At 45.3% G+C, this 27837-nt stretch overlaps 1 protein-coding gene across 9 annotated transcripts; it reads left to right on the forward strand.

Moving 5' to 3' along the window:
- ARNT (aryl hydrocarbon receptor nuclear translocator) lies at positions 1–27598 on the forward strand. Of its 9 annotated transcripts, none has more exons than XM_035570648.1 (23): positions 1–117; positions 7814–7925; positions 9204–9248; positions 10498–10542; positions 13301–13345; positions 15801–16014; positions 16173–16386; positions 16474–16539; positions 16651–16750; positions 17167–17232; positions 18358–18443; positions 18884–18960; positions 19134–19268; positions 19735–19809; positions 20614–20765; positions 22536–22646; positions 22852–22930; positions 23314–23437; positions 24028–24127; positions 24790–24940; positions 25560–25719; positions 26206–26357; positions 26950–27598. In XM_035570648.1, exons 1-23 carry the CDS (start codon positions 93–95, stop codon positions 27037–27039), a joined length of 2424 nt encoding a protein of 807 aa, XP_035426541.1. In that variant the 5' UTR covers positions 1–92; the 3' UTR covers positions 27040–27598. The 9 variants fall into 9 exon arrangements, with proteins under 9 accessions (XP_035426541.1, XP_050571800.1, XP_035426544.1 ...); XM_050715843.1 differs by having other exon boundaries at positions 5–117; positions 26206–26348; XM_035570651.2 differs by having other exon boundaries at positions 5–117; positions 24790–24889.
- The last annotated feature ends 239 nt before the right edge of the window (positions 27599–27837 follow it).

The raw sequence follows: 27837 nt of genomic DNA on the forward strand, positions 1-27837 counted from the left end.
CCCCGAGGCGGGCGGGTTAGGCTGCGCGGCGGCACGGAGGGTTTTCCTGCGCCGCCATCTTGGTGGGGGGCGGCTGCCAGCCCGCGCGAGCCATGGCCGCTACCGCCGCCAACCCGGGTGAGCCGCGGGGCCCCGTGGGGCCCCGCGGGGCCGAGCCGGGGACGTCGCGCCCGGGGGGCCCTGGGCTGGGCGAGGGGGCTGCCTGGGGGCAGCGGCGCCGTGAGGGGGCGGTAGCTTGGGCTGGCAGCGCCGTTAGCGGGGTCGGGGCTGGGCCCGGGGTGGGCTGAGGGAGGCTGTGGGCGGGCAGGGCCCCGTGAGGTCGGGGCCGGGGGCAGCTGCGAGATTCGGCCGGGGGAGGCCCCGAGGGGGAGCCGGGGGGTGGAGGGGGAGGCCGGGGGGCTCGGAGCTGAGCCCGGAGGCTTAGGGCTGGCTCGGGGCGGCGTGGAGGCTGGGAGGAGGGAGGAGGGAGGAGGGGAGCCCGTGTGGGGAAGAGGGTGCTGAGGGCTCCGGCTCGGGGAGGGTTTGGAGAACAGGGCCGGTGGGGAGGTGATCTGAGCCCAGGAATCCAGCCGGTGGCCCTTGGCTGAGCAGGCGGTTCTGTGGAGGTGCTGGAGCGGAGAGGGGAATGTCATCGCGTCGCGGTGTGGAGGAAGGCGTCCGTGCTCGGCTTTACTGTCTCAGCGTGAATGGTTTGCGTGGGCCCTGCAGATGCCCCGGCTGGTGGCTTTGGTGCTGGGGTCTGGCTTCTGTTATTCCCCTTCTGGTTGGGAGCGAGTCCAATACTTGCTGTCCTTAATGGCTGACGTTGCTTTTAGACCCTTTCTTGCTGTATGCTTCCTTAAGTTTCTTTTCTTAATTAGCAGCAGACAAAAGTTGATGTGTTGTTTTGACAAGTCTTTTTTTTCATAAATTTTCTCTCCATCTCTTTAAACAACTGAGCTGAATAGCTAGTGTGTAACCAAGGATGTGAGCACCTGCTGGCAAAAAGTAGGATATTCTTTCAACTTTTGCTCTCTCAGGTTAGCAACCAAGGGGTAGCCCCCTGTTTGGAGGAAGCTAGAAGTTGGTGATATCTGAAGTTTGATGGAAAAAAGAATAAACGAATCCTTCAGGCTTTCTTCAAATTTCTGGCTAAACTGGTCTGAAATCAGCACTTATCTGGAATAACCTGATGTCTGTGAAGTTTGCTGTGAGTTTACAACGTGGTGACTGAGATCAGAATTTGAGCTTCAATGTCTCTTTTTTTGTTGTTGTTGGTTTGTGGTTTCCGACTATTCTTGCATGTGGCTTGAGGCTGAGGAGGTCTTGGGCCATGTGACTTGTTCAGGTTTATCGAGCACTGTTCAATGCAACTTGTGAAGTTTGATTTTTTTTCATCCTAACTTGGTATAGGAAGCTTTTGTGGCTTTAAATATTGAGAAAACACATTGGGTCATTTGTCTGTGGTGATTTTGAGGCAAAGGTGCAGAACTGGTGTCTGGAAATGCTTGGCTGTGGTGTCACATAATGAGCTGAAATTCTTCGGCAATCAGAAGGTAGAAATCGCGTTAGAAGAAGCAAACGTTCCTGATCCCACTTAGCAAAAACATATCTGAAATGGAAACTGTCAAACTTGTGTTCTAGTCTTGTGGTAAAACGTTCTTTTGGCTCACAACAGCATCCCATTGAAACAGTGAAATCATTCCAAGTAGTAAAATCTTAGTCATATGCATTTGTGGTGGTGTGGAGTTGATCAGGAAGCTCATTTCTCCTGCTAGTGTAGTGCTGATCGAGGTTCTGCAGTTTGGCAGACAAAGGATATGTAGCTAAATTTAAAGCCAGAAAAAAAAAAAAAGCTGTTGCCTGGGGTAAGAATGGAAAATGTATGTTATGGGCCAACTGTGTAAGAATTCAGTGAATGAAGAAAGGAAGATACACATTGCTTTAAACTGTTCCTGTACTATGAAGTGTTTACACAACTGTAGTCTTCAGAGTTGCATGACATTTTGGATAATGGAAAAGTTTTAAACAAATTCACAAGGAAAAGAGAGGGAACTTTCAACATTTGCGTTTAGTATTTGTAATTATCAGTAAACAGACTGACCAATACTAACTTAGTCCTTCTAAACAGAGAGGCCATTAAAATACTTAGTCTGCATAAGCATTATATACATGGAGATTATTAGTTTGATAAATTACTTGTGAAGAGTATTCTTCAGAGTACTTTCCTTGATCTTGAAAAGTAGACTGCAGAGCTCCAGTGAGTACTGCAAAATGCCTGAAAATACACAAGATGTCCTCACAGGTTGAGCAGGCCATGGTGAAAGATGAAGAAGCTGACTGCAAAATAAGTTAGAACTCCTTTTAAGTGTTCAAAGTGTGGTTTGTGTTCAGTCTGGTGCCATCCTGGGCCTTCTGTCCTTCCTCTAACTGCTACACGGGCAAAGCAGAAACCTGTGAGAGATGGGTAAACACTTCTGCATTTTCAGGTAAAGCAAACTGAGAAATAAATCTGCCAAACTGTTCTACTCATCTTCTCAAGGGCGAGGTGAGTCACCACACAGACTGTTCGTCTTATTTAATTGAGAAAGACTTAAGTTGTGAAGTGTTATTCGGTTGTGTCTATTTAAACAAGCTTTATGTTGTTAAAATTTCCTGGCTAGGATTGAAAAGAAAATAGCATTCGCTACCTAGGAGGAAGTATGAGAGAGGGTGGGGTGGGGGGAAAAAGGGGGTTGTTTTACTCGAATTAACTTGGAGATTTTAATATTAAGATTATTAGAGCACTGCTGACTGGATAAATATATGGTTTATCAGCTTCGTTTCAAACACGTTGCTTTTCTGAATGTATACTTTCAAACACTTGAAGGTGGAAGATGTATCTGTTTGTTTTCTGCATTGATTTCTATAATGCTTCCTGGAGAGGGTTCCCATGGGATGAAAGCATTGAGCTGGCATAGTTGTCCTCAGGTGACAAAGCGGATCCTTTACTTCATGTGCAGTAAGCCAATTCCCACACAGCATTGCATGGGAATTTCAAACAACTGAAAGCACCTCAACCAACTGAAAAAATAAGTCTTAACAAACCAGAGATGCAGAAACTGAGACACGTAAATACAAAGCCATGCGTGTTGTTCAGGCTGAAGCCTTATAGTTGTGAGCGAAATGCAAACGTTTGTTACTTAACATATGCTGTTTTATCTGAGCAGCTATTAACTGCTCACAGACCTGCTCTGAAGTTCCTTGGCTTTTCAGGGAGCTAACTAATGATTAAATTTAAACTAATCTTGTTAAGCAAAAAAGAGCTGATGGATGCCAGGCCTGGGAAGCAACCAGATGCTGCTCAGGTTAGAAATTGCAGTAGCAACTGCCTTTTTTTTTTTTGCTGTGCCTTGTGCAGTGCCTGGTTGTAGCAGGCAAAGTGGTACAGTAACAATGCATTTCAGAGCTACAACAGGCCTGCCTCGTAAATCACAGTTCTGAATATTTTCAGTGACTTTTTTTGACGTTTTTCACTGTTGAGATGCCAGTAGTTGCAATAGAGCCCTTCCCAGGGGAGCTGGGGTGGAAGTCTGGCTCTCGAGATTACATTCCCTTAGCTGTTCTCTAGCCTACTCTATTCTGGGTCGTAATTGTTGGCTGAATTGTGGTTGTGTTTGCACATTTGTATTCAGTTACAAATAAGGATCCTTAATTTTTCTGCTGCCTCTGCTTATCTCTTCTGGCCTTAATTAGATGTAATGTGCTAAAGGCAAGCAGGGATTGATTCTGGAAAGGCTTGGAACAGAGACCTAACAGGAATATTGCTTGTTGCAGTAGTGGCCATATAAAACACACCCTGTTCCCAGAAGGACTGCCTGGGACTCCTGGTGACACACTGGATTTTTGAAGAAACCACTTTCAAAACTGAAAATGAACGTTTGTCCTGTTGCTTGCTCTCAACATTTATTGTTTCAAAGGAGTGTATCCATTGCCTTTTTTTTTGTTATTCTGGAGAATTTGAAAGATGCTGTTCTTACCACTTTGAGTACTGGTGTGTTGAGTCAGAGCTAAGCACCCTGGAACCTGTGACCTGCCGATCACTTTGGGTTGGCAGCTTTCCCAGGGCCTGTAGTTTTAAATGAAATCAGCCTTTACAGATTATGACGACCCAGCTTTTCTCCTGAGAATCGTTTGACTCTGGTAACTGGGACTTTTGCTCTGCTTGCTCCTGCCTAGCTGTGGCTTGTCTTTTATGCTCGGACCCAGGGACTCTCATGTGCAGCTGTGGAGGGATTTCTGTTAAGCGCCTCCATTTCTCAGGATAGACATCTGGGCCACTGAACTTAGTGTATGTGGCCACTTCAGACCCCCTCACCACAACCCTCATTGCCATGTACGAAGTTGGAGCTTGTATTGATAGTTAGAGCACGTTTGTGTTCTACCAGTTCTCTGATCCCCACGTAAAATTGTTATCCGACCTGTGTTTGGACTGGGGAAAAATTGGGAGGGTGAGGGAGGAGTTAAGACTTGAGCTTAATGTTTGCTTAATGTTTTGAAAGGAAGCTTTGCATTCGTGTGAGTGCCTAACTTAGAAATACTGAAGGATGAAAAAGCTAGAATGTCCTGCCATCCCATCTGCCTGCCCCATGAGCTCCTTTTTTGGGGTGGGGATGTGGTGGGTCATGTGAAGGAGTACAGAACCATTTTGATGCTCTTTTAGTGTGCAGAGCAACATATTACCAGTTTACATTATCAAATGTCAAGATATTTTATGTTCTTTCATTTGTGAAAGGGCATGTTGTACCCTGAGAGGCAAATGTTTCGGAGTAGGAAGCTGAAGCATGAGGCAAAGGGATTTAATGTGAGATGCTAGTCCATGCAGTAGGTTCCTTGGAAGTAGCAAAGACTCAGGTGAGGCCTTCAAAAACACAGACAGACGCCTTCCCCCAACTGTAGTTAGAAGTTGATTTGCAGAGGAACAGTACAGTGTCACTTCCTTCCCTTGCCCTAAGCCGGAAATTCCTCTCTTCTTAATAATAATAAAAAAAATAAATCTGCAGTGCTCCAGAAACTTTATTTCTGTTCAAATCGTGGTATTTGCATACATATGTTGAAAAGCCACAGACTTCCTTGGGAAGCTGCCTATTAAAAAGGAATAAAGCATCTGACCTGGTTTGCTTGCGCTCAGGGCTGTGCTCCACTAAATGAAGACCTTTGATATCAGCGCTCTCTGCACCTCAGGGTTTCCCCTGGGAATGAGGGAAGCAGCACAGAGGACAGCCATCAGTGGCAGTGCCCAAGCAATCCCAAATCAAGTAGGGAGAGTGTAAGGAGATGGGAACCTCTCTGGGCCCAGCTTGGAGGATGGGTGTAAGGAAGGCCAGCCTCCAGTTATTTCAAGTGCATCACATCAGCTGGCTTGAGCTTATCGTGTAGGGACTGATTTCCTGGCAGAGACCTCATGTATTCACGTGTTGAAAACCACCAACCTTGCATGGTGAAAGTCTCTGTATCCATACCTGACTTTATTCTCAGTTTTCTTTTTGGAAACTTCACAGAGCTGTTTGTATTTTGTTGCTGTGGCTAGTGCTGAGGTTGTGTGCTTGTGCTCTTCGGGTCTGTCTGTTGGCCCCTTGAACTGCTAAGTGCTGACCTGGATATTTGTTCCATAGTTTAGTCACCCTTAGGAAATTATAAGGACTGGAAAGGAAGAAACTTTCTCTGCAACGCCAGTTGCTTAGAAGGAAGCAAATCAGTACAAGTGATCCTGCATCTATCTGTGTAAGTACTGCTTAGATTAAACTGCTGTCGGACTGAAAGCCGACTTCAGTAACAGTGTAAAAAAAAAAAAACAAAAAAAAAAACTTGTTAAAGGCTGATCTGTCTATGATGCTGAAAATAGTTTTGTGTTTCTCCTTTTCTGGGGAGGGTGGGGGGTGGGTGCCGAAGGCTGTGTTTTGTTTGATGTGAGAAGTAAAAATGGGCATTGCTGCAGAGTTGCTCTCTACACTATGGTTCTCCTTTACTTGTCTAGGAATATTTTAGTGGCCTGGGCTCAGCTGAGATTTGACCTCACCAGAGCTTCAGGCTCGATTTGTTGCCGTATTTGTTAAACCCAACTTTGATTGTTTTGTCCCTCCAGTTCTGGCAGCAGTTGATGTGTAAGCTCTCAGTGTCAGTGTACCACTTTGCCGTGGTCTGGGAACCTCAGCAATAGGCTTTTAGGGGCGTGTGTGTCCGCTCCACTTTGATAAAGCAGAATTGTTTTTTCTACCTTCAAGGCACTCCGTGCAGTGCAGTTTGCAAAGATTGTGGGGGAGATGCTCTGGCTGAAATGAGTATTTTGGTTGCAGTCTAGCAGTTGGTTAGCAGCAAACTGCAAAGAACCACAGCCGTTCAAACAAATAGAGTTGGCTTATTTCAGAAACATGAACAAATGCCTTTTAACCTGTGTTTGAAAAGCTCTGGATCTGTTGCAGATCAAATTGTGTTAATGTAGAAGAAAGTTCAACACAGCTCTTGTGGTAATATCCTATGATGAGGTTTCAGTTGAAAGCATGCTGAGCCAGCTATAACACTACAGAGCTGGTTTCTGTGTGCTCCTGAATTCTAAATTGGGAGTAAGGAAAAAAAATCCTACTGGAGAGTCAGAAGTCAGGCTCTGTGCTATCGAACGCTGCTTTCTAATGTCAGGTCTTGGCTTGTGAGGAACTGAGAAAGTCTGCGTTGGCTTTGGTCAGAGCTGGGAGCCGCTCGCTGAGTGCACGGGGAGGAACGGGCGGCATCTGTACTGCTGGGTCTGGGCACGGACTGGGAGCCAGCCTGCCCACGCCGCCATGGGAGGGTTTTGGTGTATGCTGGCATAGAGAGCCGGGGCTTTTGGCTTTCATTGTGGGGAAAAAGTGTAATATGTAATCTTGGGCCTGCCATCTGGCTTGTGAGGAGGGCAGCACGTTCAGCTTCTCCCTTACAGACTTCTTTCTTTCCCATACACTGAAAGGGGTGTATTTTCACCTCTTTAAGCATCCCTTTCCACAGATCGTGTATCCGTGTGGAACCTCTCTTATACGTTACGCTGTGGTATTAGCGGTATATCTTAGGATTCATCAGTTCTGCGCTTTTTGCAAGCGTTACCTGCCTGTTTCATCTCTTAAAGAATTCCTTAAGTTTCTTGCTGCTTGTGGAACTTCTCTGTGCATAAAACGCAAGGTTTCTAGCTCCAAGCGGTGTACCTAATAGAGGCAGTGTTGTTTTGGGGAAGAATGGCTGTTCTGCTCTGGGTGTGCGGCCAGTCGTGGAGGAGCACAGTCAGAGCCTGGCAATCTCGCCCCTTCTGCCTGCAGGTCTGGACTGCTGAACAATAGGAATGTCCATCTGAAAGACCATCATTTTCAAGGTGCCTTACAAGCACCTTGGTGAACTTTTTGTCTCTTAGGCTGGAAAATGCACCCTCTGAAGGAGGTGGTGGTAAAGTCGGTCAGGCGAACCCATGACTCTTCTCCTCCCCTTCTGCATGCTTATGCAGCTCGCATATGAGAGTTGTTTCAGCCCCAACCCATGATCACATCAGACTCCTCCCCTGTCTAAAAAGGAGACCACATCTTTTAGTTTAATGAGCTAAGCCTTTGAGCTTACGGAAACAGCATGTAGTCAAAGCTTGAAATGGACCCTGAGCGCAGGCCATGGAGTGGCAGTAGATAAAAGGACTAGAAGCATGCTGCACAAAATCTCTCTACTTCAGACACTGAAATGCCATCGCTCTTAATGAGAGCTGTGTGTTGAGACTACTCTGTCTGAACTAGAGGAGGATTTGATGTAATGCTCTTATGGTGTTTCTGCCCCTCCTGTTTAGAAATGGCATCAGATGTTTCCTCGCTGAATGCAGCTGTCAGCTCTGGGAACCCTGGGTCGGGTGCACAAGCTGGAGGAGCCATCGTTCAGAGAGCCAACAAGAGGCGTCCTGGGTGAGTGTGTACTCCGTGGGTGGCTTTTTTACTTCTTTTCTGGATGTGTGTGAAGTGTGCTTTTGAGGAAACATTGCTCTCCTGAAGAGCGGTTGGACTTGTGATGAGGGAACTTGTCTACTTTTAAGCAGAGTTGCCAGATTCCTTCAGGTGCACTGTATGAAGTCCTTTTCCTGTGGAGTGGTATGCTTTGTGCCAGTTGTATCCTATAAAACCAGGGTTCTGTGTCGTGTACAAAAACGGGGGGTTAAAAAGTAGAGTTAAAACTCAGAGGATAATGGGAGTTATTTGCCACGGATTGAGACGGGAGTCACAGAAACAGTGAGACAAGCCAGTTGCTGCAGGAGCGGTAGGGGAACGGGGAAAGTCTGTGCCTTGCTCAGACCTTTACAACTGCGCCCTCTTTGGGATGGGGTGGGGGGGAAGCCGCAATGTGCTTGTGGTAGGCTTTTTGTTTGCTAAAAATGCCTTTGCAAATTAAAAGGATATTGAGTGGCTTCTTTTAAATTCCTGGCACAAAAAACTTCCTCTTAACTTTCAAGCTAATTAAAATCTCTCTGCGCTCTCCCTGTCACTCACTCTTTCCTTTACCTCCATTTGCTGATTGATGCTCCCACTCCCCTGCAGCTCCTCCCATGCTGTCTGCTGCTTGTTCCTTCACTTCATTTACAAACATGCATGCTGCTATGCTGTCTCTACATACCGATGTTCCATCCTGAAAGGAAGTGTAGTGAAAAGCTTTTCCTCTGCCATCCCACATACACTTGTAACAGGGACAAAACATGCTTCTAACAGCACTGTGACATTGTCCATTGTTGAACTAAGGATGACCGTGCAGGTCACCAGACTGAACTGTAACTCTTGAAATGTTGTGCCCTCCTCTTTTTTTTCCTCTCTTAATGCAACTGGTCCAAACTTTTGAGTTGCAAATGCTCTTATTTGTAGGTTGTTGATCAGTCACTTGAGCAGCAAGAAGCAGTTGTGGCAGCCTATTGTGCTTCAGATTGCTGCTGTGAGATCCAGAGCATTTGGAGTAGGAGTTTATGATGCAATGGGTGCTCAGTGGCCTGTCTTTTGAACCGTTTCCTTGCTCTCTTTCTGTTAGACACATAAAAGAAGCCCCATTCTAAATCTTGGGGATTGTTTCATGTTAATACTTGGGATTACTTAAATCTTCCTTACAGGAATCATCTGCATCCCTGCAAGGATGGAGGAAAAAATATCCTGTAAAGGAGAAACTGCTTGGTTAATAATTCTCTTATTGCTTATGTTTTTCAGGCTTGATTTTGATGATGATGGAGAAGGGAACAGTAAATTCCTCAGGTGAGGGAGAACATCACATCCAGAAGTTTCTGTTGTGTCATCTAAGTGTCTCTGCATTCCCCTCAGAGTAGGAGCTTGCTGCTTCTGTGGCTTTTCCTGTCCAGCAGTGCAGAGTGAAAGAAATGGCTGTGAAGGAGAGGAGGCAGCAATCCACTTCCTTAAGCTCTTCCCTTTCTCTTAGTAAGCAGTATTTCTCTGTCTCTGCAGCTGATGCCAAATCAAAGCTGCTGTGCATATGGGGTGAGTCTGGAGAAGGGACTGTGGTTGGGAGGAGATCCTGTTACTGCCTGGGATATAGTCTCTACCTCAAAACGCCCAGGGCCAGCCCCACAATGCGATGAGGTCAGCTGCAGGGGTGAGCCTTCTGAGCTCACAGCAAGGGCGGTAGCAGTGTTGCAGAACTCAGTGATGATGATAGTGTTCAATACCAGCACTGCAGAAGATTAAATATTTTCCGTGAATGCTCTCAGCAATCTGCTGTTTGTTTCAGCACAGCACTGTAGGAGCAATGCTGCTGGCCCAAGCCGCTGTTTATTGTAGAGAAGAATCTTCTGCCAAATAGCTTGTCAGCACAACAGTGAGATGCTGAGCTTTTGTTAGGGCCTTAGATATGTATCACTTAATTCTCCTCTGTTGTGAGGATGTTCCAATTACAGAGACCTCCTTGTTCCTGAGGAGTTGGCAAGCCTGCAAGTATCTCCTCTCACGACCCATATGGAATGCAGAAGAGTTGGAAGATCTCATGTAACTTATTTGTAATCTCGCTACATGGTTTGGGATTGGACAACTAATGTACGTCAATCTGCTAGAGGTGACTTCAGGATGGCTTCAAGATGATTATGGTCCTGATGATCGTAGGATTTACCTATGAGATCTTTTTTGGATGAAGGTGTTGGTCTGGGCTAATTGCATCTTCAAAGCTCAGTTGAACCTATTGCTTTGTGTGTGTTCACTTAAATTACTGAGTGAAATGCCGTTGTCTTTGATAGGAACGTGATGTGGAAGACATCTATGTTATAAAAGTTTACACTTTATTTTAATTAGATAAAGGAAGAGTATGGTTCTGGATTGCCTAAGCTCAGCAGAGTTTGCATTTTCTGCATGTTTTGTTTTGTCTTTGTTTTTTGTCTTTGTGTTTTTTGTTTTTTGTCTTTGTGTTTTTGTCTTTTGTTTTGTCTTTTTTATTTCTCTTTGTCTTTGGGAAATAAGTGTAAACACTTTTTTTTTCTTCCTCTCCCCTTTCTCCTAGGTGTGATGATGACCCAATGCCAAATGATAAGGAGAGATTTGCCAGGTAAGAATTTGTTGTGTTGCAGTTTTGGAAGATTGTGGTGCCAAACCACCATAATGTAAGAGATCCTGCAGCACCCTTCTAATTAGCAGCTAGATTTTTCTCTTCTTTGAAGGAAGGTGCATCTTGCACCAAAGGACCGAGATATTTTCCTTTTTTTTTTTTTTTTTTTGGACCAGTTCATTATGAGTATGATAACTTTGTCTTCTTTTTTAATATCTATTTCAGCTGTTGCCTTGGACTCTCATGCTTTTCTCCTGCCAAGAAACTTGCAGAGACAAGTTTCATGCTTAGCTTAGGTTTTATTTGAACAGGGTTTTCTGGCAATTTTTGTGCTTACCTGTGTGTGTGTGGCTTGTATGTTCTGTGGGGGAGTAAGTTAGGCAGAAGCTTCCCTTAAATAAGGGATTTCGTAGACACTAGAGTGTACAGTAACATTATAGGCAGCATTTTGGTGCTAATTTTCTACTTGGTGGTGTCTGAGACCACCTCTATACTGTCTAGTAACTTCATGGTATTTTTCAGTTTTCTGAAGCCCATGAAACTAAATTTAAGTATTTTATGGGTTTCATTTATGTTGTAGTATAACGTTTTTTTGTCAAAGCAAGCTTCTTTTGTGTATATTGAGTATTATAAATTTCAGATCGTCCTCTTAGTGCAAAGCCTCATCATGTTATGTCTTGCTAGGAGGAAAAGTGAGCAAATGCAGAGTAATGGTCAAGATACTATGCTTAGTTGTGTGTCCTAAGAGTCACACAGATCAGATGTCCTATAGAGATCAGACTTCAGAAGTTCCTGAAACTGGAGTTAAAATAAAAGTGCTTGAGAACAAGGGGGAGTGGACTGCCCAGCATGTTGTGTCAAGGACCCTGAGGATCAGCAGGGTGTTATGTTGATTGTGGGGGCCTCTTTCTGCAATTTCCTGGAGGTGATGCAATGAAACTACTAGTGTAGGAATAAAGGCTTTTTATAAAATGTCTGTCCATGCTTCAGCCAGAGCTATAAACTTCTGTCGAAGTTTTAGTGCACAGAGGGAAATACTGCAAAGCCAAAATTTCAGGTCACAGTCACACTGATCGTCTGCCAAATATCTAGGAGTGACTTCTAAGCTGAGGCTCTCTAGCTTTTAAGTGGTTTGACTTGATCTGAAATTAAGCAAATGGGAAATGTATTTGCCAGCCCACACCAAATAACTATTCCTTAGTGCAAGTCATAAGCTCTGGAAACTTAAGGCATAGCAGACCCCAATAATTTAAGTGGTAGGATAATGCAAAATAACAAAAAGGCATATTCTGTAGGCAGGAATTGTGATGTTGAATGGTTTCGTAGTCTCTAAAGTTAGAAGACTTACTTGTTAACTGTACAGTGGTACCATAGCTGGAGTGGGGTCTCAGCTTCCTGCGACTCCTGTTGTGGTGTGCCCTTTGATTACCTTGGTTAATATGCACGAGGTTGGAGAAGAAAGGAGGAACACACAACACGACAACCAAAGAACAAAACCCCAACCAACCAAAAAAAACCATCACAACCCCAGAACTGAATGTTATACACCCAAAGTTGCTAAGGCCCAGGCCCAGACCCGTTGTCTGCAGTCTTTAGGACATCTGCAGTACCTATGCACTTTAATGTAGAGGTTATCACTTGCAGTTACTGACTTGGGCAACTCTCTAAAGGACAGTAGCAGGAGGTGAAGAGTACTGACAAAGTCTTCAGCATTCTGACACCCTGAATGCAGGTGTAAGAAAAGGGTGCCACAGATCCTCTCTGCATCTGTCCCCCTTGGCCTGCTCACAGATCTGTTTTCCATGACTGCTGGTATCATATGCTCTTCATAACTTTCTGGTAGCCTACATCTTTCAGTACATTCTTCCTCCATCCTCAGATGATGTGAAGCAAAACAGAGCATAAAAGAGAACATCACTTTTTAAGTGCTGAATTAGAACCTGTTTGAAGTGGAAAAGCGTCACAGCTGGCTAATGCTAAAATACACCTGTTAGACTCCAGAAATGCACATTATATGTCTTAGTTGCTCAGCATTTGAGTGATTGCCCGCGTGCCTCACTGAGAACACATGGTTACCTTCACCTTTCCTGGCAGTAGCTCTTGAAGCATTATTTGTTATCCAAGGCAGCCAAGCCTCAAGCGGAAAAACTTACTAGCCTTTTCAAAACATGGTTTGCAGATTCCTCTTCCCTGAAAACTGAAAGTGCATGCAAGTTGGTGGGAATGTCTGCCTGCCTTTTTGTAAATGATGTGCGTAACATCTGTGTGTGTGTAACTTGTCATGTAGCCATCTTGACTATGTTGTCCTGAATGGTGTTCATGTAACAGCATTACAAAAATGTGTTATCTGTGAATCTTACACTCTTTAGATTTTTTAAATCTGCTTTTCTGATTTCTTAACCTCAAACAGGCTATTGATTTTTTTTATTCCTCTTTCTTTAAAGAGCAGTTTAATGTAGTCTAGACCCTCTTCTTAGTTTTGCCATTAACCTTTTAATCTCGCACAGAATGAGCTGCACCTCAGTTACATGTAAAATCTACTCCTTACCTATTTTATGATTCTGATAAGCATTCTAAAACTTTAAAGCAATGTGGATTAGTTTAATGTGTAATGATACAAACTGACTGCTTTGTTTTATGGAATTAATCTTCTGCAAAACAGGCATATCTGTAGGCTGGGTTTCCTAGTACATCTTCCCATTTTTCATTTCTTTAAACTTTTTTCCATTTTAGCTTAGCTCGCTGATTTTATTTTTAGGTCTGATGATGAACAGAGTTCAGCGGATAAGGAGAGACTTGCCAGGTAGGAGAACGGAGATTTCAAGCATGGACAAGCAGAGTATTTCCTTTCCTTTATGTATCTCTAGGCATCCCTTCTCCTTTTTTTCCCCCCTCCTTCCCTCATCTGCTGCAGTAGAGGACTTGAAAGTGAATAGACTTCTGGAAATCGCTGTGTAATGCAAATTAGGAGGGGAAAGGCATCTAGTTCCCTTGTAAGAATGTCTTTGGGGAATACACAAAAGGATTTGTTTGCTGAAGGCTACAGGGAAGAACATGGTTGGACCACTGCTTTCACTGAGTATTGTAGCTTTGCTAACCTGTGCTAAATACAGTTTCTCTTGTGCTGGATCAAGGTGGCAAATGCCTCATTCTGGCCTTGGTAAGGTTTTCTCATGGGAATGCTATTGTACTGTCAAAACAGGCATTAAAAAGTGTACTATTTATTTTTTTCTACTTCTTAATTTCATGGCCCCTTAAAAGCTTCCAGGGAAGTTGAAGAACAATTTATGCTTACTGAAAACAGGATTTTTTCTTGAGTTCCTGTTTGTAGTTTCTTAGGAGCCATGACTCTCACTGAAATGACTGAAGCAGTCATTGTGAAATCTGTACCATTAATATAGAAATGTGCCCTGAGAATGTGTTCCCAGCTGCGGGTGGTAGAGATGGTGTGTTGTCAGGACTGCATTTCTCCAACAGCAAAACACTGACCCTGAATGTATCCTTCCCTGTTTTGAACTGCAAAAACAGCATAACTGCCAAGGTTTCTGTTGCTTGCCACCCATGGCTTGTTACTGCTGCAGAGCTGAGGGTTGATAATTCATGAATTAATGGCTTGTATTGTGGTTTGCCATCCTGCAAACTTACCTTGTAACTTTTTTCGATTGTTTCACCCTAGATTGATTCTTAAACAGTATGCAGTATGTTCTGAGTGTTGAGAATGTCATGGTTCTGGTCAGTTTACTGCCTACTTTCTGGTTTTAAGCCAAAAAATAACCCTCAGACAGTCTTTCCTAACTCCGGTATTGCGTAGCTTAAATATTTGAGGAGGTAAGGAAACCTTATAGGTGAGGCTTGTGACTACAGCAAACAGCAGTGTCTTTCAGGAATTTCTCTTCCAATGAAATAGTGGCTCTCTCCCCAGTAATCATTTCTTGCTGTCATGTAAGAGCCTGAAGTAAAGAACATTTGGCAGTGGGGCAAATAAAATGTCTAGTGATTTCCCAATAGCCTTTGTAGTGGAGGTTGTTTAATTTTCACAATTGAGCATGCAAGTTTGGTGAAACTGAATTAAAGGTGAGTGTGATAATTGAAGCACTTCTTTTTCTCAGTATCGGTTTCTTGCAGCAAGGAGCAAGGTCACTGAATGATTGCACACACCTGGGTGTTGATAAATGCTTCATTTTTTATCCTCTTTCCCTTGCCTGTCTGTTCCTTCAAATGCTCATGTCATTACATTTTTCCGATCATGTGCTTCCATGCATCTGATCCATCCTTTTGTATAGGAAACCTGGCTTTTAAGTTCTGTTTCGAAAAACCTGTGTTAGTGCTGCAGTGAAATTACATGTACTAGATAAAAAGAATTGAATACAGAAATTATATTCTGACTTCTGGGGACTTGATGAGGAATGTGCCTTGTGAGCAGATTTGCAAAAGGCATGTGAAGAACATCTGTAAGGACAGTAATGGGCAGCATTGTTGTACTGCCTCAATGGAAATGTGTGTGCACCACCCAGGTCTTTACCTGGTAGGTGGGTTGTCTGTGTTGGCCTTGATCTGTAGAAAAATGAGATGTACATCTCTCCTCCTCAGAAGTTTTCCCTCCTGCCATATCGCCAGCTTTCAGTGTAACTGAGATGTATCTTCATAAAGGCACTGTAAGGTGAGGCCCCTTTGTTGTAATTTAGGTGTCCAAGTCTTAATTGCAGCCCTGGCCTCCTTGTATGGTTATTGGAGATGAGTGAGTGTCTACAAGGGTGGGGGGTAGCATTTGTTTAATCCTCAAACAGGGGCTGGGATGAGTATTCTTAGCCTGTCTGAACCAGTGCTGATGGGGCCTAGCTGCTTAAAGCTTCCTCCCTCAAGTCTGATGAATCCCACCTTGAGAACAGAGGCCATGGTAAAGGAGGAAATCCTCTGGCTTGCTGAAGTGGTATGGAAATGGTGGAAAAGCTTCTCTGTTTTAAAATAGCTTAGCCTAGCTCATAGCTTTCATGAGGTACCAGAGAATCAACGTGGTTTAAAATGAGGCTCTCTTGTCTGCAGCGAAGGAGGTCCAACTGTAGACTCTTCTCCTTGCACTTGTTCCTGCGTTCCTTTGTGCACGACCAGCATGCGAGATGCTTGTAGTCCTCCTAACTCCTGATGAACCTCTGTATTTTGCACCTTGGCCTTGTGGAAGCATTGCCATAGGAAAATGGCTGAGCTTTCTGGCCTGTTAGTAACTTTGTCTTCCTCCTTTTCCCCCCTGGCCTTTTTAGGGAAAATCACAGCGAGATTGAACGTAGGCGAAGGAACAAGATGACTGCCTACATCACAGAGCTGTCAGACATGGTGCCCACCTGCAGTGCCCTGGCCCGTAAACCAGACAAGCTTACCATCTTGCGCATGGCTGTCTCTCACATGAAGTCTCTGCGTGGCACAGGCAATACCTCCACTGATGGCACCTACAAACCCTCCTTTCTCACTGACCAGGTCTTGCCTTAATGCTGTTTTATGGGAAATACTGCAATTACAGGGGGAGAGGGGGGAATTAAATTGTGGGTGGGGGAGTTAGGTGCCTGGGGTGGGTTTAGAGGGTGTCACCTGCTTGTCTGTGGAGTTAAGAGCATGTCTGTCTGTTGTGAATGCAGGAACTCAAACACCTGATCCTAGAGGCAGCCGACGGCTTTCTGTTCATAGTGTCCTGTGAGACTGGGAGGGTGGTGTATGTCTCTGATTCTGTGACTCCTGTCCTGAACCAGCCGCAGTCTGAATGGTTTGGCAGCACCCTATACGACCAGGTGCACCCAGATGACGTGGGCAAGCTGAGGGAGCAGCTTTCCACATCAGAGAATGCACTGACAGGTAAAGCAGCCTGAGAGAGGATTGGCAGGGGTGGGCAGTGTGAAAGCCAGCAAAGGACTTGGTTGGATTAAAACCTTCCCTTTGTAGAAGGAACCAAACCCTGGTGCCTTTCTAACAAGGATCCTGCAGCCCCCCCTGAGAATGCATCCAAAGGTACCATTGGTGACACTTATATCTCACTAGTTTCCTAATGCGTTACCTGGTGCCTGTGTTGGGGAAAGGACTCAAATTGCGATAGCATCTTGTTTTTACTACTTTCTTTAGGTCGCATCCTAGATTTAAAGACAGGTACTGTCAAGAAGGAAGGCCAGCAGTCCATGAGAATGTGCATGGGTTCACGAAGATCTTTTATCTGCCGAATGAGGTAATGGAGAGAGTCCTTGGAAGTCTCATTTGAGCCTGAAGCTGAACTTGCTAATGTCCCCTTCGTGCCTTTATTCCAGCACTTTTTGCTCATTCTGCCAGACAAGATATAACATGGGTTGAGCTTTCCACACAGAGCTAGCAGTTGAGTTCTAGAGGTTTTTCTTTGCCCTGTGGTAAAATAGCTCTCAGCTGTTGATGTAGGAGACCCAGTTTCAAGTAACAATTTATTTTGACCCGTTGTGTCATCACAGTTCTAGAAGTCTGTAGAATGAGTGCTTTTGACTTGTGTGATGGAGCTTCAAAGGTTTATCCCCATTTATAGAGTACTTTGTCTTATTCGAGGCTGTTAGATTGTTTTGATGGTGACCAGGAAAGACAAAAGCTTTTCCCATCTCACTTCTAATTCTGGTACAGGTGTGGCAACAGCTCAGTGGATCCGGTTTCTGTAAATCGTCTCAGCTTTATGAGGAATCGCTGCAGGTAAATAACACAAGGGTTATGGTCAAGCCCTTTGCATTGCTAGAAACAAAAGAAATGACAGCTTTGACAGTGGTGGGGATACGCTGTGGTTGGTGACTGTATAGGGTGGGCTATGGGCTAATACAGCTCATAGAGTTTGGAGACAACTGCTGGAAGATGAACCAAAGTACCAGTATGTTGATGAAGATAATCCTGAGAAATGTTAGTTCTTCTTTACTCCATACTTGGGTTTGAAGTCAGTTTAAAATGTGTTCTTCAAAACTGTTGTTGTTGGGTTCTGGTGTATATTATCCCAGTGTTAATTTGAAGCTGAGACAGATTCTCAACTACTGGGGGCCACCCAGATGGAAAGCAGTCCTTCAGGAAAGGACCTAGGAACCCTGGTGGGCACCAAGCTGAACATGAGCCAGCATTGTGCCCTTGCTGCTAAGAAAACCGATGGTATTCTTGGCTGCATTAGGCAAAGTATTGCCAGCAGGTCAAGAGAGGTGATCCTTCTCCTCTACTCAGCATTGTTGAAGCTGCATCTGGAGTACTAGTTTCTTTTTGTACAGGACACAGACATACTGGAAAGAGTCCCATAGGGGGCCACCAAGATGTCCAAGGGATTGGAGCACCTTTCTTATAAGAGGCTGAGTGTTGGGACTGTTCAGCCTGGAGAAGAGGAAGCTTGGGGGGATCTTACCAATGGGTCAAAGGGAGGGTGCAAAGAGGGTGGAGCCAGGCTCTTTTCAGTGGTGCTCAGCGCCAGAACAAGAGGCAGTGGGCACAAACTGTAATATGGGAGGTGCCCTCTGAACATCAGGAAGCACATCTTTACTGTGCAGGTAACAGTGCTGGAACAGATTGCCCAGGGATGTCGTGGAGTCTCCTTCAAAAGCCACCTAGACTTGGGCAACCTGCTCTAGGTGGTTGTGCGTGAGCAGGGGGGGTTGGACACAGATGGCCTCCAGAGGTCCCTTTCTCCCTTAGTGATTCTGTGAGTTTTGTCTTTACACCACTTGGGTTTATGTCAAGTCTCTTTACCCTGAAGATGTTGCGTGGATTTTTTTTTAAATACAAGTATAAAACTTGTCTCAGCCAGTTTAATATATAGCACAATCAGAACTGTTTCTCTCTCCCAAGGAATGGCTTAGGTGCAGCAAAAGATGGTGAACCTCACTACGTTGTGGTGCACTGCACAGGTTACATAAAAGCCTGGCCCCCTGCAGGTAATGACTTAGTGAAAGCATTCGGCTATGTCCGTTTCTAAAAACGTGGTCTGAAATCATCCATTCTCTGAACTGAATGTGCAAGCAAATACTTTCTAAATGTATCTGTCACTTTGTCATTTTAGGATTGAACTAATTTTTGCAGATGCTGGAACAGAGAATGTGTGTCTAAACAGTATTCTCTGTAGAGGATGAAAATTATATTAGGCTGTCTAATTTACTAGCTAATTCTGAAAGTTACAGAGATCTTGAACTTTTCTGGCAAGAAAAGGGAGGGGGGAGGCAGCTTAATTTACTGAATTCCTTCATGGGAAAGGATATTGAATTACAAAACAGGGTGGAGAGATGTATTGAAGTCAGAACTGCATGCCTTTTTTCCTCTGAAATCAGCAGTTCTTCCTGTATTGACCTTGCTGGAATTTTTGGCACTCCCCTCTCAGGTGTTTCACTGCCTGATGATGACCCGGACGCTGGCCAGGGCAGCAAGTTTTGCCTCGTGGCTATTGGCAGACTCCAGGTGTGTAGCATCTTTCAATGGTTCAACATTGCCTTGTCCTAAAAGTCCGCAGAGTTGAACTGTTCTGTCTGAAGGTGTTCCCTGATTGCCACAAATCTGACTGCAGGGCTGGCAGGCCAGGAGAAAGCAGCTCTCGCAAGATCTGATAACAATGTACATGTCTTACCTTGCAGGTCACTAGCTCGCCCAACTGTACAGACATGAACAACGTTTGTCAGCCAACAGAGTTCATCTCCCGACACAACACCGAAGGCATTTTCACCTTCATAGATCACCGCTGCGTGGCTACTGTTGGCTACCAGCCACAGGTGAGAAAATGACAGGAGCTTTCTAAGAAAGAACTGTTGTTCAAACTTGCTTTTTCCTACTCCCTCTTTCGTACATCGTGGTTGTGCTTGTCTTAACAAATTTGATTAAAACAGTGCCCAGGCACTAAACCAGGCCTGTGTTTCTTCTCCACCAGTTGCTTTTTCATCTGCTTTTCAAAGTGCTTTGATCGTTGGCAGGGTGGGTGGCTCTGGGTTATGTCAAATGTCAATTAAGATTGTTTTTTCCTACTTTTGGGTTAGAGATCAAACGTTAGTCAAATACTGTTGTGCTTCTCTCTAAAATACAGCACGCCAGTTCCTGCACTTGGTTTGTGTAATGATGATTTGGAAAGGGGGAACAGTAACTACCTGTCAAAAATAGAATTAATGGGGCAGACCTGAAAGAGGAAGCGTGCCTGCCAGATGAAAACTGGTTTGGTCTCTCTCCCAATTCCTTTAAAATTAGGAACTTCTGGGGAAAGACATTGTGGATTTCTGCCACCCAGAAGACCAACAGCTTTTGCGGGACAGCTTTCAGCAGGTAAAAAACTTAAACTACCAATCTGCATGCATAGTGGTATCCAAATTGGAATCTGTCTTGTTGCTTGCAAAGCAGCAAAACTAACTGGAAAAACAAAAGAATCAACCTTAGTTACTTCTTCTTAGTCCAATGGCAAGTGGTTACAGATAGTCACGTAACTGCAAATGTGCAAAACAAAGCAGAAGCATCTGATATCTAACTCTTGAATTCATCCTCTGGCTGCTGATCCAGTCTGCTTTTAGGGCCAGAGACATGGCTACAAAGTGCATACCTGAATGCCATGCTTCTGTGGCTGAAACACTGGTTCATCTCTAGGGCCCAGCCAAGTGGTGCAGAACTCGAAATGGATGTGGTTTGTTTGTCCTGTTGTGGTTGCTCTTATTTCTGAGGGCGTTGGACTTGTGGCAGGGCAGGTAAGACTGCCCATGTGCTTTCATGACTCCAAAAACAGCTGCTCATATCCATTTGTCCAAATAGCTGGAATCAGAAGCAACAGCGTGCGCTTCATTTGCTGGAGGTTTTCTCATACATCTCACCAGTGCAAAGAGATAAATAAAATATAAGCCAAAATGGTGATACTAGATTTAATACCCCACCACCACCACCATCATTCGGGATTCAAGATAGCATAAGGGAATGGTAGCAGTGCTGTTTAGCTGGGAAAAAAGTGAGATATGGTCTTGTAGGCTTTCAGGCAAAGGGCCATCACAAGTTTGTAATGGGGGGTGGCTTGTGCTCAGAAGCAAGTTGCTCTTCAACACCTTCTTTTATCAGGTACTACTGATGGCATTACGTTTTTTTTAGGTGGTGAAGTTAAAAGGCCAGGTTCTGTCAGTCATGTTCCGATTCCGATCCAAAAACCGGGAATGGCTCTGGATGAGAACCAGCTCCTTTACCTTCCAGAACCCCTACTCGGATGAAATTGAGTACATCATCTGTACCAACACCAATGTCAAGTATGTACATGGAAATGACTTGCCAACCATCAGTGATAGCACATGAACCTGATGGGATCTTGTCCCAGAGAAATCAGCAACGCAGAGCCACAGGAGCTTTGGCCTCTATTCCTCACCAAGCTTCCCATCAATTTATGCTTAGGCCCTGGAGAAATCACTAAGTCCCTTGAGTACTCTTTTCCTGGGCCATGGCAGGCACTAGAGGACTATGAAGTGCAAGAAATTTAATTCCTTTGGCTGTCTCAGTTGTATAGCTTAGCAAGCTGGCAAAGTTCAACTGTACCAGTGCCTTGTCTAACTCTGTTTACTGGAGCAAGTTTCCTGTCTGTTTGCATTCAGAGCTAATATTAGTGAATATGAGTGAAGTCCAGATTTGAATGCAGCTCTTGCCTTCCTGTGACAGTCCAGGAGGGTGGCTGGTCCAGAGTGGTTTTTCATGTGAGCAGAGCTGTCTGTAGTTGATGGCAGAAAGTAAACACTTTTTTCCTCCACTGCTGTAGTTTGACCTTGGACTCAGAAATGAGCTCATGAGTGATGCTCTGGGCAAGCTGCCCTCATTTCTGCTCCCTTTCTCCTGTTGACTATTTTAGTAGGTTGGTAGTGCACATTGCTCTACAGTTGCACCTCCCTTGGGAGTGATCAGAGCTGCTGTCTTTTCCCATGAGTGAGCTCCAGGCCCATTACACAAGAGCAGCAACTGAAATGAAGAAAAAAATTGCCTGTACGTTGTTCATAGCTTCAGACCTGGTGGGTGCCCCAAATGGAATCTTTCCAAACCAGGCAAGCAGAAGGCTAGATTGCTTGTGCCTGTGGGCAGGTGAAAAGCCTGGATTTTTTTTCTTTTTCAGTGGGGAAAGGTCCTGGAGTGCAGGTAGCACTTCTTCCCTTCCTCCAGTTAGCAAGGTGATGCTCTCTGATAAGAGTATTAAGAGTTGAGCACTTTGGCTTTAAAGAGCTGCAATCTGAGTGCAGGGCTGAAGTCTGATGCAGATCTGATACAGGCCTTAATTCCTGTCCTAGCGTTAGAGATATCTCTCTGAATTCACTTGTTCCATGCACATCCATTCTCACATCCGTATACAACTTCTAAATACACTGCACAAATTCAGACCAGATAAGCACTAATCTGTGTCTGATTGGTTGTGATGCAGTTTATCTATGTGCATCTTTGGTAGGGTATTTGTATAAAGTTGTTTCATCTTTGAGATGGGGTACTACTTCAGAATCAGCAGCTTACAAAAGAACTCTTGAGAAAATGCTATATTTCTCTCCCTTTCTTGTGGGAGGAAAATGTGTTTAACTAAATTCTGACAGTTAACAGAAGAACATAAAGAACTGCACCAGTGTCTTGGGCTTAAAAGCTAAAACTGCTGGTGGTTCCTGCAGGCTCCAGCTTTGGAGTGTCTGTAGATCTGAATAGAAAACTTTGGGGGGTTTTTAGGCCCCCACAACCTGTGCTTGTGCTTTAACGGTGATGCAGAACTGGCCAAGCTTCTGGCATAGGTTATTAATTGTTCCCCTGCTCGGTGACTGAGTTGAAGGGGGCAGACAGCCATCTGGCTCACAGCCGTTAGCATTGTATTACGTGATCACCACCGCCCCTTTCAGAGACAATGGAAATTGAGTGGAAGGATCCTTCACTTGAATAGGTTTTGCAAAAATGGCTTCCAGTCCTGTCTGAGACAGACAAGTTCTCCTACATGCAGTAGCCAGCTGTTTGCTTTCATTTGGTACTTTTTAAATATATATGTTTTTCTCCTTTGCTTTAAGGAACTCAAGCCAGGAATCTCGGCCTGCCCTTTCAAACTCAATGCAGAGGCCCCAGCTGGGGCAGAGCGTCAGTCTTCCCCTGGAGATGGGCACAGCACAGCTGCCCTCAAGGTCAGGAGGTGCTCAGCTCCTTTTACCGTGCCTCTCTTGCTGGTTCTGCCCTCCTGTCAAATAGCCTTCCTACCCAAACTTTCCTCTCTGCAGCAATGAACTCCTCTGGGCTATTGAATCATTGGTGTAACCACAGAGTATCTGTTTCCTTGGCAATCGTTTTTAGCAGACGCTATTCTCCTGTTACAGACGCTTTCTATTTTAGGCAGCAGCAGCCCCCACAACAGACAGAGTTGGAGGTGGTCCCAGGAAGAGAGAGTCTGTCTGGTTACGACCACTCACAGGTAAATCTATAGGGGTTTCAGTTACTCCTTACATTTGTTGTCCTGCATATTTAAATTGCATTTTGCTGGGGCTTTAAAGGTGGCCACATAAGACTGATTTGAGATTGCTGGAAACTTGGATAGGAAAATACTCTGACCTGAGTTCTGCAGATCTGCTTGCTCAATTTTCATCTACTCTTGTTGAACCCTCCTCACTGTCTGTGTCAGTTCTCTGCCAGCCTAAAATGGCCGTGCTGTCCTGATAAAAACACCTAGGAGTCAGGAGAGCAGCATGGCCTCCTGCATGTGAGGTCTTTGTGTACAGAGCCCTCAGCTGTTCTCCTTGCTTGCTGACTTTCTTTGTGCCTGATGTACTAATGGCTCACACTTGGACCTGCTTCCAGGTTCCTGTTCAGCCTGTGACTGCTGCTGGCCCAGAACATAGCAAGCCATTGGAGAAAGCAGAGAGCCTTTTTAATCAGGAGAGGGACCCAAGGTTCAGTGAAATCTACAGCAGTATCAATACAGGTAGGGAACGCTGGGCTTGTGAGATGTGTCTGGGGGCATGTTGCATGTTTATCCAATTTCAGTTTTGATTCAAGTGCTCTTTGCTGTCATGCAGAGCAGTTCTGGATGCAGAGGTTCAGCATGACTCTGTTGTGGCAGCCCAGGTCTTGCAGAACAGTGGTGACTTTGACACTGGGTGAATTAACTCCTGTGTACCCTAACGTGCTGTTGTGACACTGTTGTCCTGCAGCCAGTTTGTTGCTGGAGAGGTGTGGAAAGGGGGTGGGTGATAAATTGTTTCCAGCTCTGTATCAGACCTCCTGCCTTAGCCTGATCTTTCATGTTTGTCCCCAGAGATAATTCCTAGTCTGAGCATAGAATGTAGTGGATGCTTTATCCCCAGCAGACCTTAATACTAAGTTTATTAGAAAATGGAGAGGAAATCAAATTAAATGGGATTTTACAAAAGCATCTGGAGTCCGTGTCTGGATAAGGAACAGTCACATACGATGCTTTGGCTCAAAACAGTCTTCCTTCACATAGGCATGTCTCTTGCTGGCTCGTTTTCTGTCCCTGTTCCTACTGGTGACTCTCTTGACTTCTCTCCACAGACCAGAACAAAGCCATTCCTGCCAGCACAGTCCCTGCCAACCAGCCCATCTTTCCACAGGGAAACACTTTTACTCCATCACGGCCTGCCGAGAACTTCAGGTGAGGCTTCCTGTGCTGTGCATTGAATGGCCTCGAGTTAACTTTATCTTGTCCTGCAGTTGTTCCAGTTCAGTTTGTGCCTCCCTCCGCAAAAGATGCGGACTCTCAGCCCCAGTCTGCATGGCAGTGATTGTCCATGCATTCCTACGTAGTGTGCACAGAAAATACAGGGGGAGCCCATCCAGGCCTCTTTCCCTTCGAGGGGTGGGGAGACGGGCTTCTGCACCCCTGCTCTACTGTCCGGTGCCACTTGGCTTGTGGTCAGAGGTCCAGGAGCTTTGAGGGGGCCCTCCACAGTTGGCCCAGCATCTCCTCTGCTGTACAAGTCCTCACCCTCATCATCACCTCCTCAGACTTTTTTCCTGATATCCCTCTGCTGTTCTGCTTGCTGAAGCTTATCTGTGGGGTAGCTATACCTCTTGGACATGCCTAGGCTGTAGCCTAAGAATTGAACTGGGTGAGAGTAGTCATGCTCACAAACCCAGCAGCTCCTGCCAGCTGTCTGCAGCAGGGCAACATGTTGAACACTGGCATGTGAGCAAAATTACTCCATGTTACTGGGCTCACTTTCCCCTACCAGTAACTTGCATGGATAGCGTTTTTGCTTGCTTGTCCTGTATGTCATACCTAGCATCCTTCTGAGTGCCTCTTCCTTCTTCCAGGAGCAGCAGCATGGTACCTCCTGTGAACATTATTCAGCAACAGCCCTCATCAGCAGGCCGGATCTTAGCACAGATTTCACGCCACTCCAACCCTGCTCAGGTCAGCGGAACCAACTGGGCTCCGGGGACTCGGCCACCGTTCACACCCCAGGTAGCAAAGTCTGAATCCTCAGTGCAAGCCCTGAGCCCCCACTATGCCACAGGCCCTTCTCATCAGCATGAGTCAACCTGCTTTAACTCGCTAGCAGAGCAGTGCTGTATGTTGAGCGCTTTTTACTGCTCACATTGGTATTTGAATGGCTTGAAGAGTTGCAATGCCAGTGGCTGTTGGGGTGAATTGCTGGGCTACCCTGTGCTCTCCGCTTTGCCCCACACCTCACCATAGTTGTTGGTTTTAATTAGCTCCTTTCTAGTATTTTCTCAGTGGAAATATTAGAGGAAGGAGAGATGAGAGGGAATGTGTTTGCTGCTTTGAGTGCTTGAAGTACTCTAAGACCCTTCTCCTTTCCCATCATTGTCAGCTTCTTGTTGCATTAGGTGCTGTGCAAATGCAGGCAAAGATAAGCACTTCACATTGAAGAGCTCTTTGGCACAGTTTAGGGCATATGGGCAAGAATGGAAGGGGACATACTCTGTGCACGTACTTTCTCCTTTGGAGACAGGTCATTAGGTGTGAAGCTGGGCCAGTCCAGCAACTTCTCACCGTAGTTAAGATGAGGGTGAAAATAACAGCATCTATCCTTCTTCTCCCATTTCTTGTTGTCTTTCAGCAAGTGGCATCCCAAACAGTGAAGACTCGCCCCCCTTCATTCAGCATGGGGGCTTTCCAAGGCACCCCGTCCTCCTTCAGCCCAATGACGGCACCTGGCTCTACAGCTTCCCCCAGTGGGACCGCTTACCCAAACCTTGCTAGCCGTGGCACTGGCTTCAGTGAGTACAGCTTGTGGGGCCGAGGAGGTTGGTGGAGTACCAACAAAATCTCATCAGAATAGAGCTGGGTGCATCAGTCAGATACCGTCTTGATGTGATAGTGCCCTACAGCATTTGTTGTACGTTCAGAAAGCCCAGATGTTAAGGGCACAGCTAAATTCTTGCTTTGGCAGATGCTGCCCTTAACAGATTTAACAGTAGGCATAGTGTGAGGGTCCTGGGCAGGTGATTTTCAATCAATTTTAAGGCCAAGTGAGAGAAAACAAACCCTTCTGGACAACTGCATCTGTTGTTCTGCCCCGTAGATGGGCAGAAACAGACAAATGTTTTAATGCATCTGACAGTTTAGTGGCTCTCCCTAGAGGGGAGATCTCACCTTGTTCCCAGTGTAACAGCTAGACACCACAAATGAGTTGCACACTTTGAAATACTAAAAACCCCAGGTTGCACCTAGAAATACTTGCTGGCTTGTTCCCTCTTGAACAGCAACAGAGGCAGCGCAGACCCCTACTCCATTCCAGACACGGGCAACAGAAGGTGTGGGAATGTGGCCGCAGTGGCAAGGACAGCACCATGGCCCGCCGTCTGGGGAGCAGCACGTGCAGCAGCCGCAGCCAAGCCAGCCTGAGGTTTTCTCAGTAAGACGGTGCTTTTTTTTTTTTAACCTCCTGCGTGAGGACTGGTGAAGGCCAAAGTTGTGGGGATGAATGGTGTTTGCTTAAGTGTGGGCTGAAGTGCTGGCATCTTGTCCCTGTTTAATATCTGGTGAGGTCTCAAACTTGTGAGTAACCTGGTGAAGTTGGAACCAGGAAGCAGAGGGCAGAGATGCCTTGGCTGGACTGGCTTTGTGTTTTGATGTGTTACAGAATCAGCACAAAGCTCTGCCAGTTTTGCAGCTGAATTAATCCTTCTAGCTATAACTTACAAAAACCAAAACCACCAACAACAAAAAACACCAAAATCTGCAAAACCACATAAAGTGAAGATAACTCTGGAGCTCGTATTCTTCCTGTGAGATGGTGCTCCCTGTTTTCAAAAGGGAGTCAGTACAGTCAGTGCTTGTGATTTAAATTCACTGTTCTCCTGCAACCTCAGACACAAGCCTTATGTGCCCTTGAGAGGGAAGTCGACATCTTTGTCTGCAGTACCTCCTCTAACAAACTCATCTGTGACTAAATTACCAATGTGCTATCCTAGTCTAGATATAACTCTGTTCTTATATCCTCACAGGACATGCTGACAATGCTGGGAGACCAAGGACCCAACTACAACAATGAAGAGTTCCCAGAATTGAATATATTCCCTTCTTTTTCAGAATAAAACAAGTCCTGGGGAAAGCAAACTATAGCTATATATAATATCCATGTGTAAAGGAAAACACCTAAGTCTTTTTTTCAAAGACTGCTGAACTTTCTAAACACTTCCAACCTTCTGGAGGCAAAGCTCTGCCTGACAGCCTGGAGGACGGATGGCCTATGCAGGATGATGATGCTGTGGTTTCGGGCATCTCCTCTGTGCGGTGCTGGCAGTGAGGGCTGTTTGCCAGGAGGATTGAGGAGCACTAGAGTTCTGTGAGAGCAGCTGTGCTCATTGACTGATGGCCCCACGTTTCTGGAGCTGCTTCTGAGCAGTTTTTGTTCAGCATACTGGGTTGCTAGGGGGTATTCCAGTCTGGATTGCAGACAGCCTGCCCCTTACCCCAGAACTCATAAGGTGGCTCATGCCGTTTTATTTCAACCTTCTATATCGTGCCTCTTTTCTATAAAACACAAAACGATGTATTGTAACTTTTTAAATATTGTAAGAAACTCTTCCAAGTGTTAACTCTGTATAACACAAGTCTGGAGGATGCTTGGGTAAGAATCTTTGTCAAAAGCAAGCTTTCTTGTCAGGAGTCATCTACTGGAGGAAGCTTTGACGTCTCTGGAAGGTTGTCACAGTGTCTCCAGTCTGGGGTGCTTTATTTAGATTCCCATGTTCGCAGCCATGTTGGTGTGTGTTTGGACACCATCTTTTCTGTGAACTGTGCAATCAATATGGGCCTCTGTTGTCAGTGTGACCCGTAAACTCTCTCGGGGCCCAGTCATTCATGTGAATGACAGGATAGTTACGAGCCAT

This window comes from Cygnus atratus, chromosome 28, assembly GCF_013377495.2.
Source record: "Cygnus atratus isolate AKBS03 ecotype Queensland, Australia chromosome 28, CAtr_DNAZoo_HiC_assembly, whole genome shotgun sequence".
NCBI lineage: Eukaryota > Metazoa > Chordata > Aves > Anseriformes > Anatidae > Cygnus > Cygnus atratus.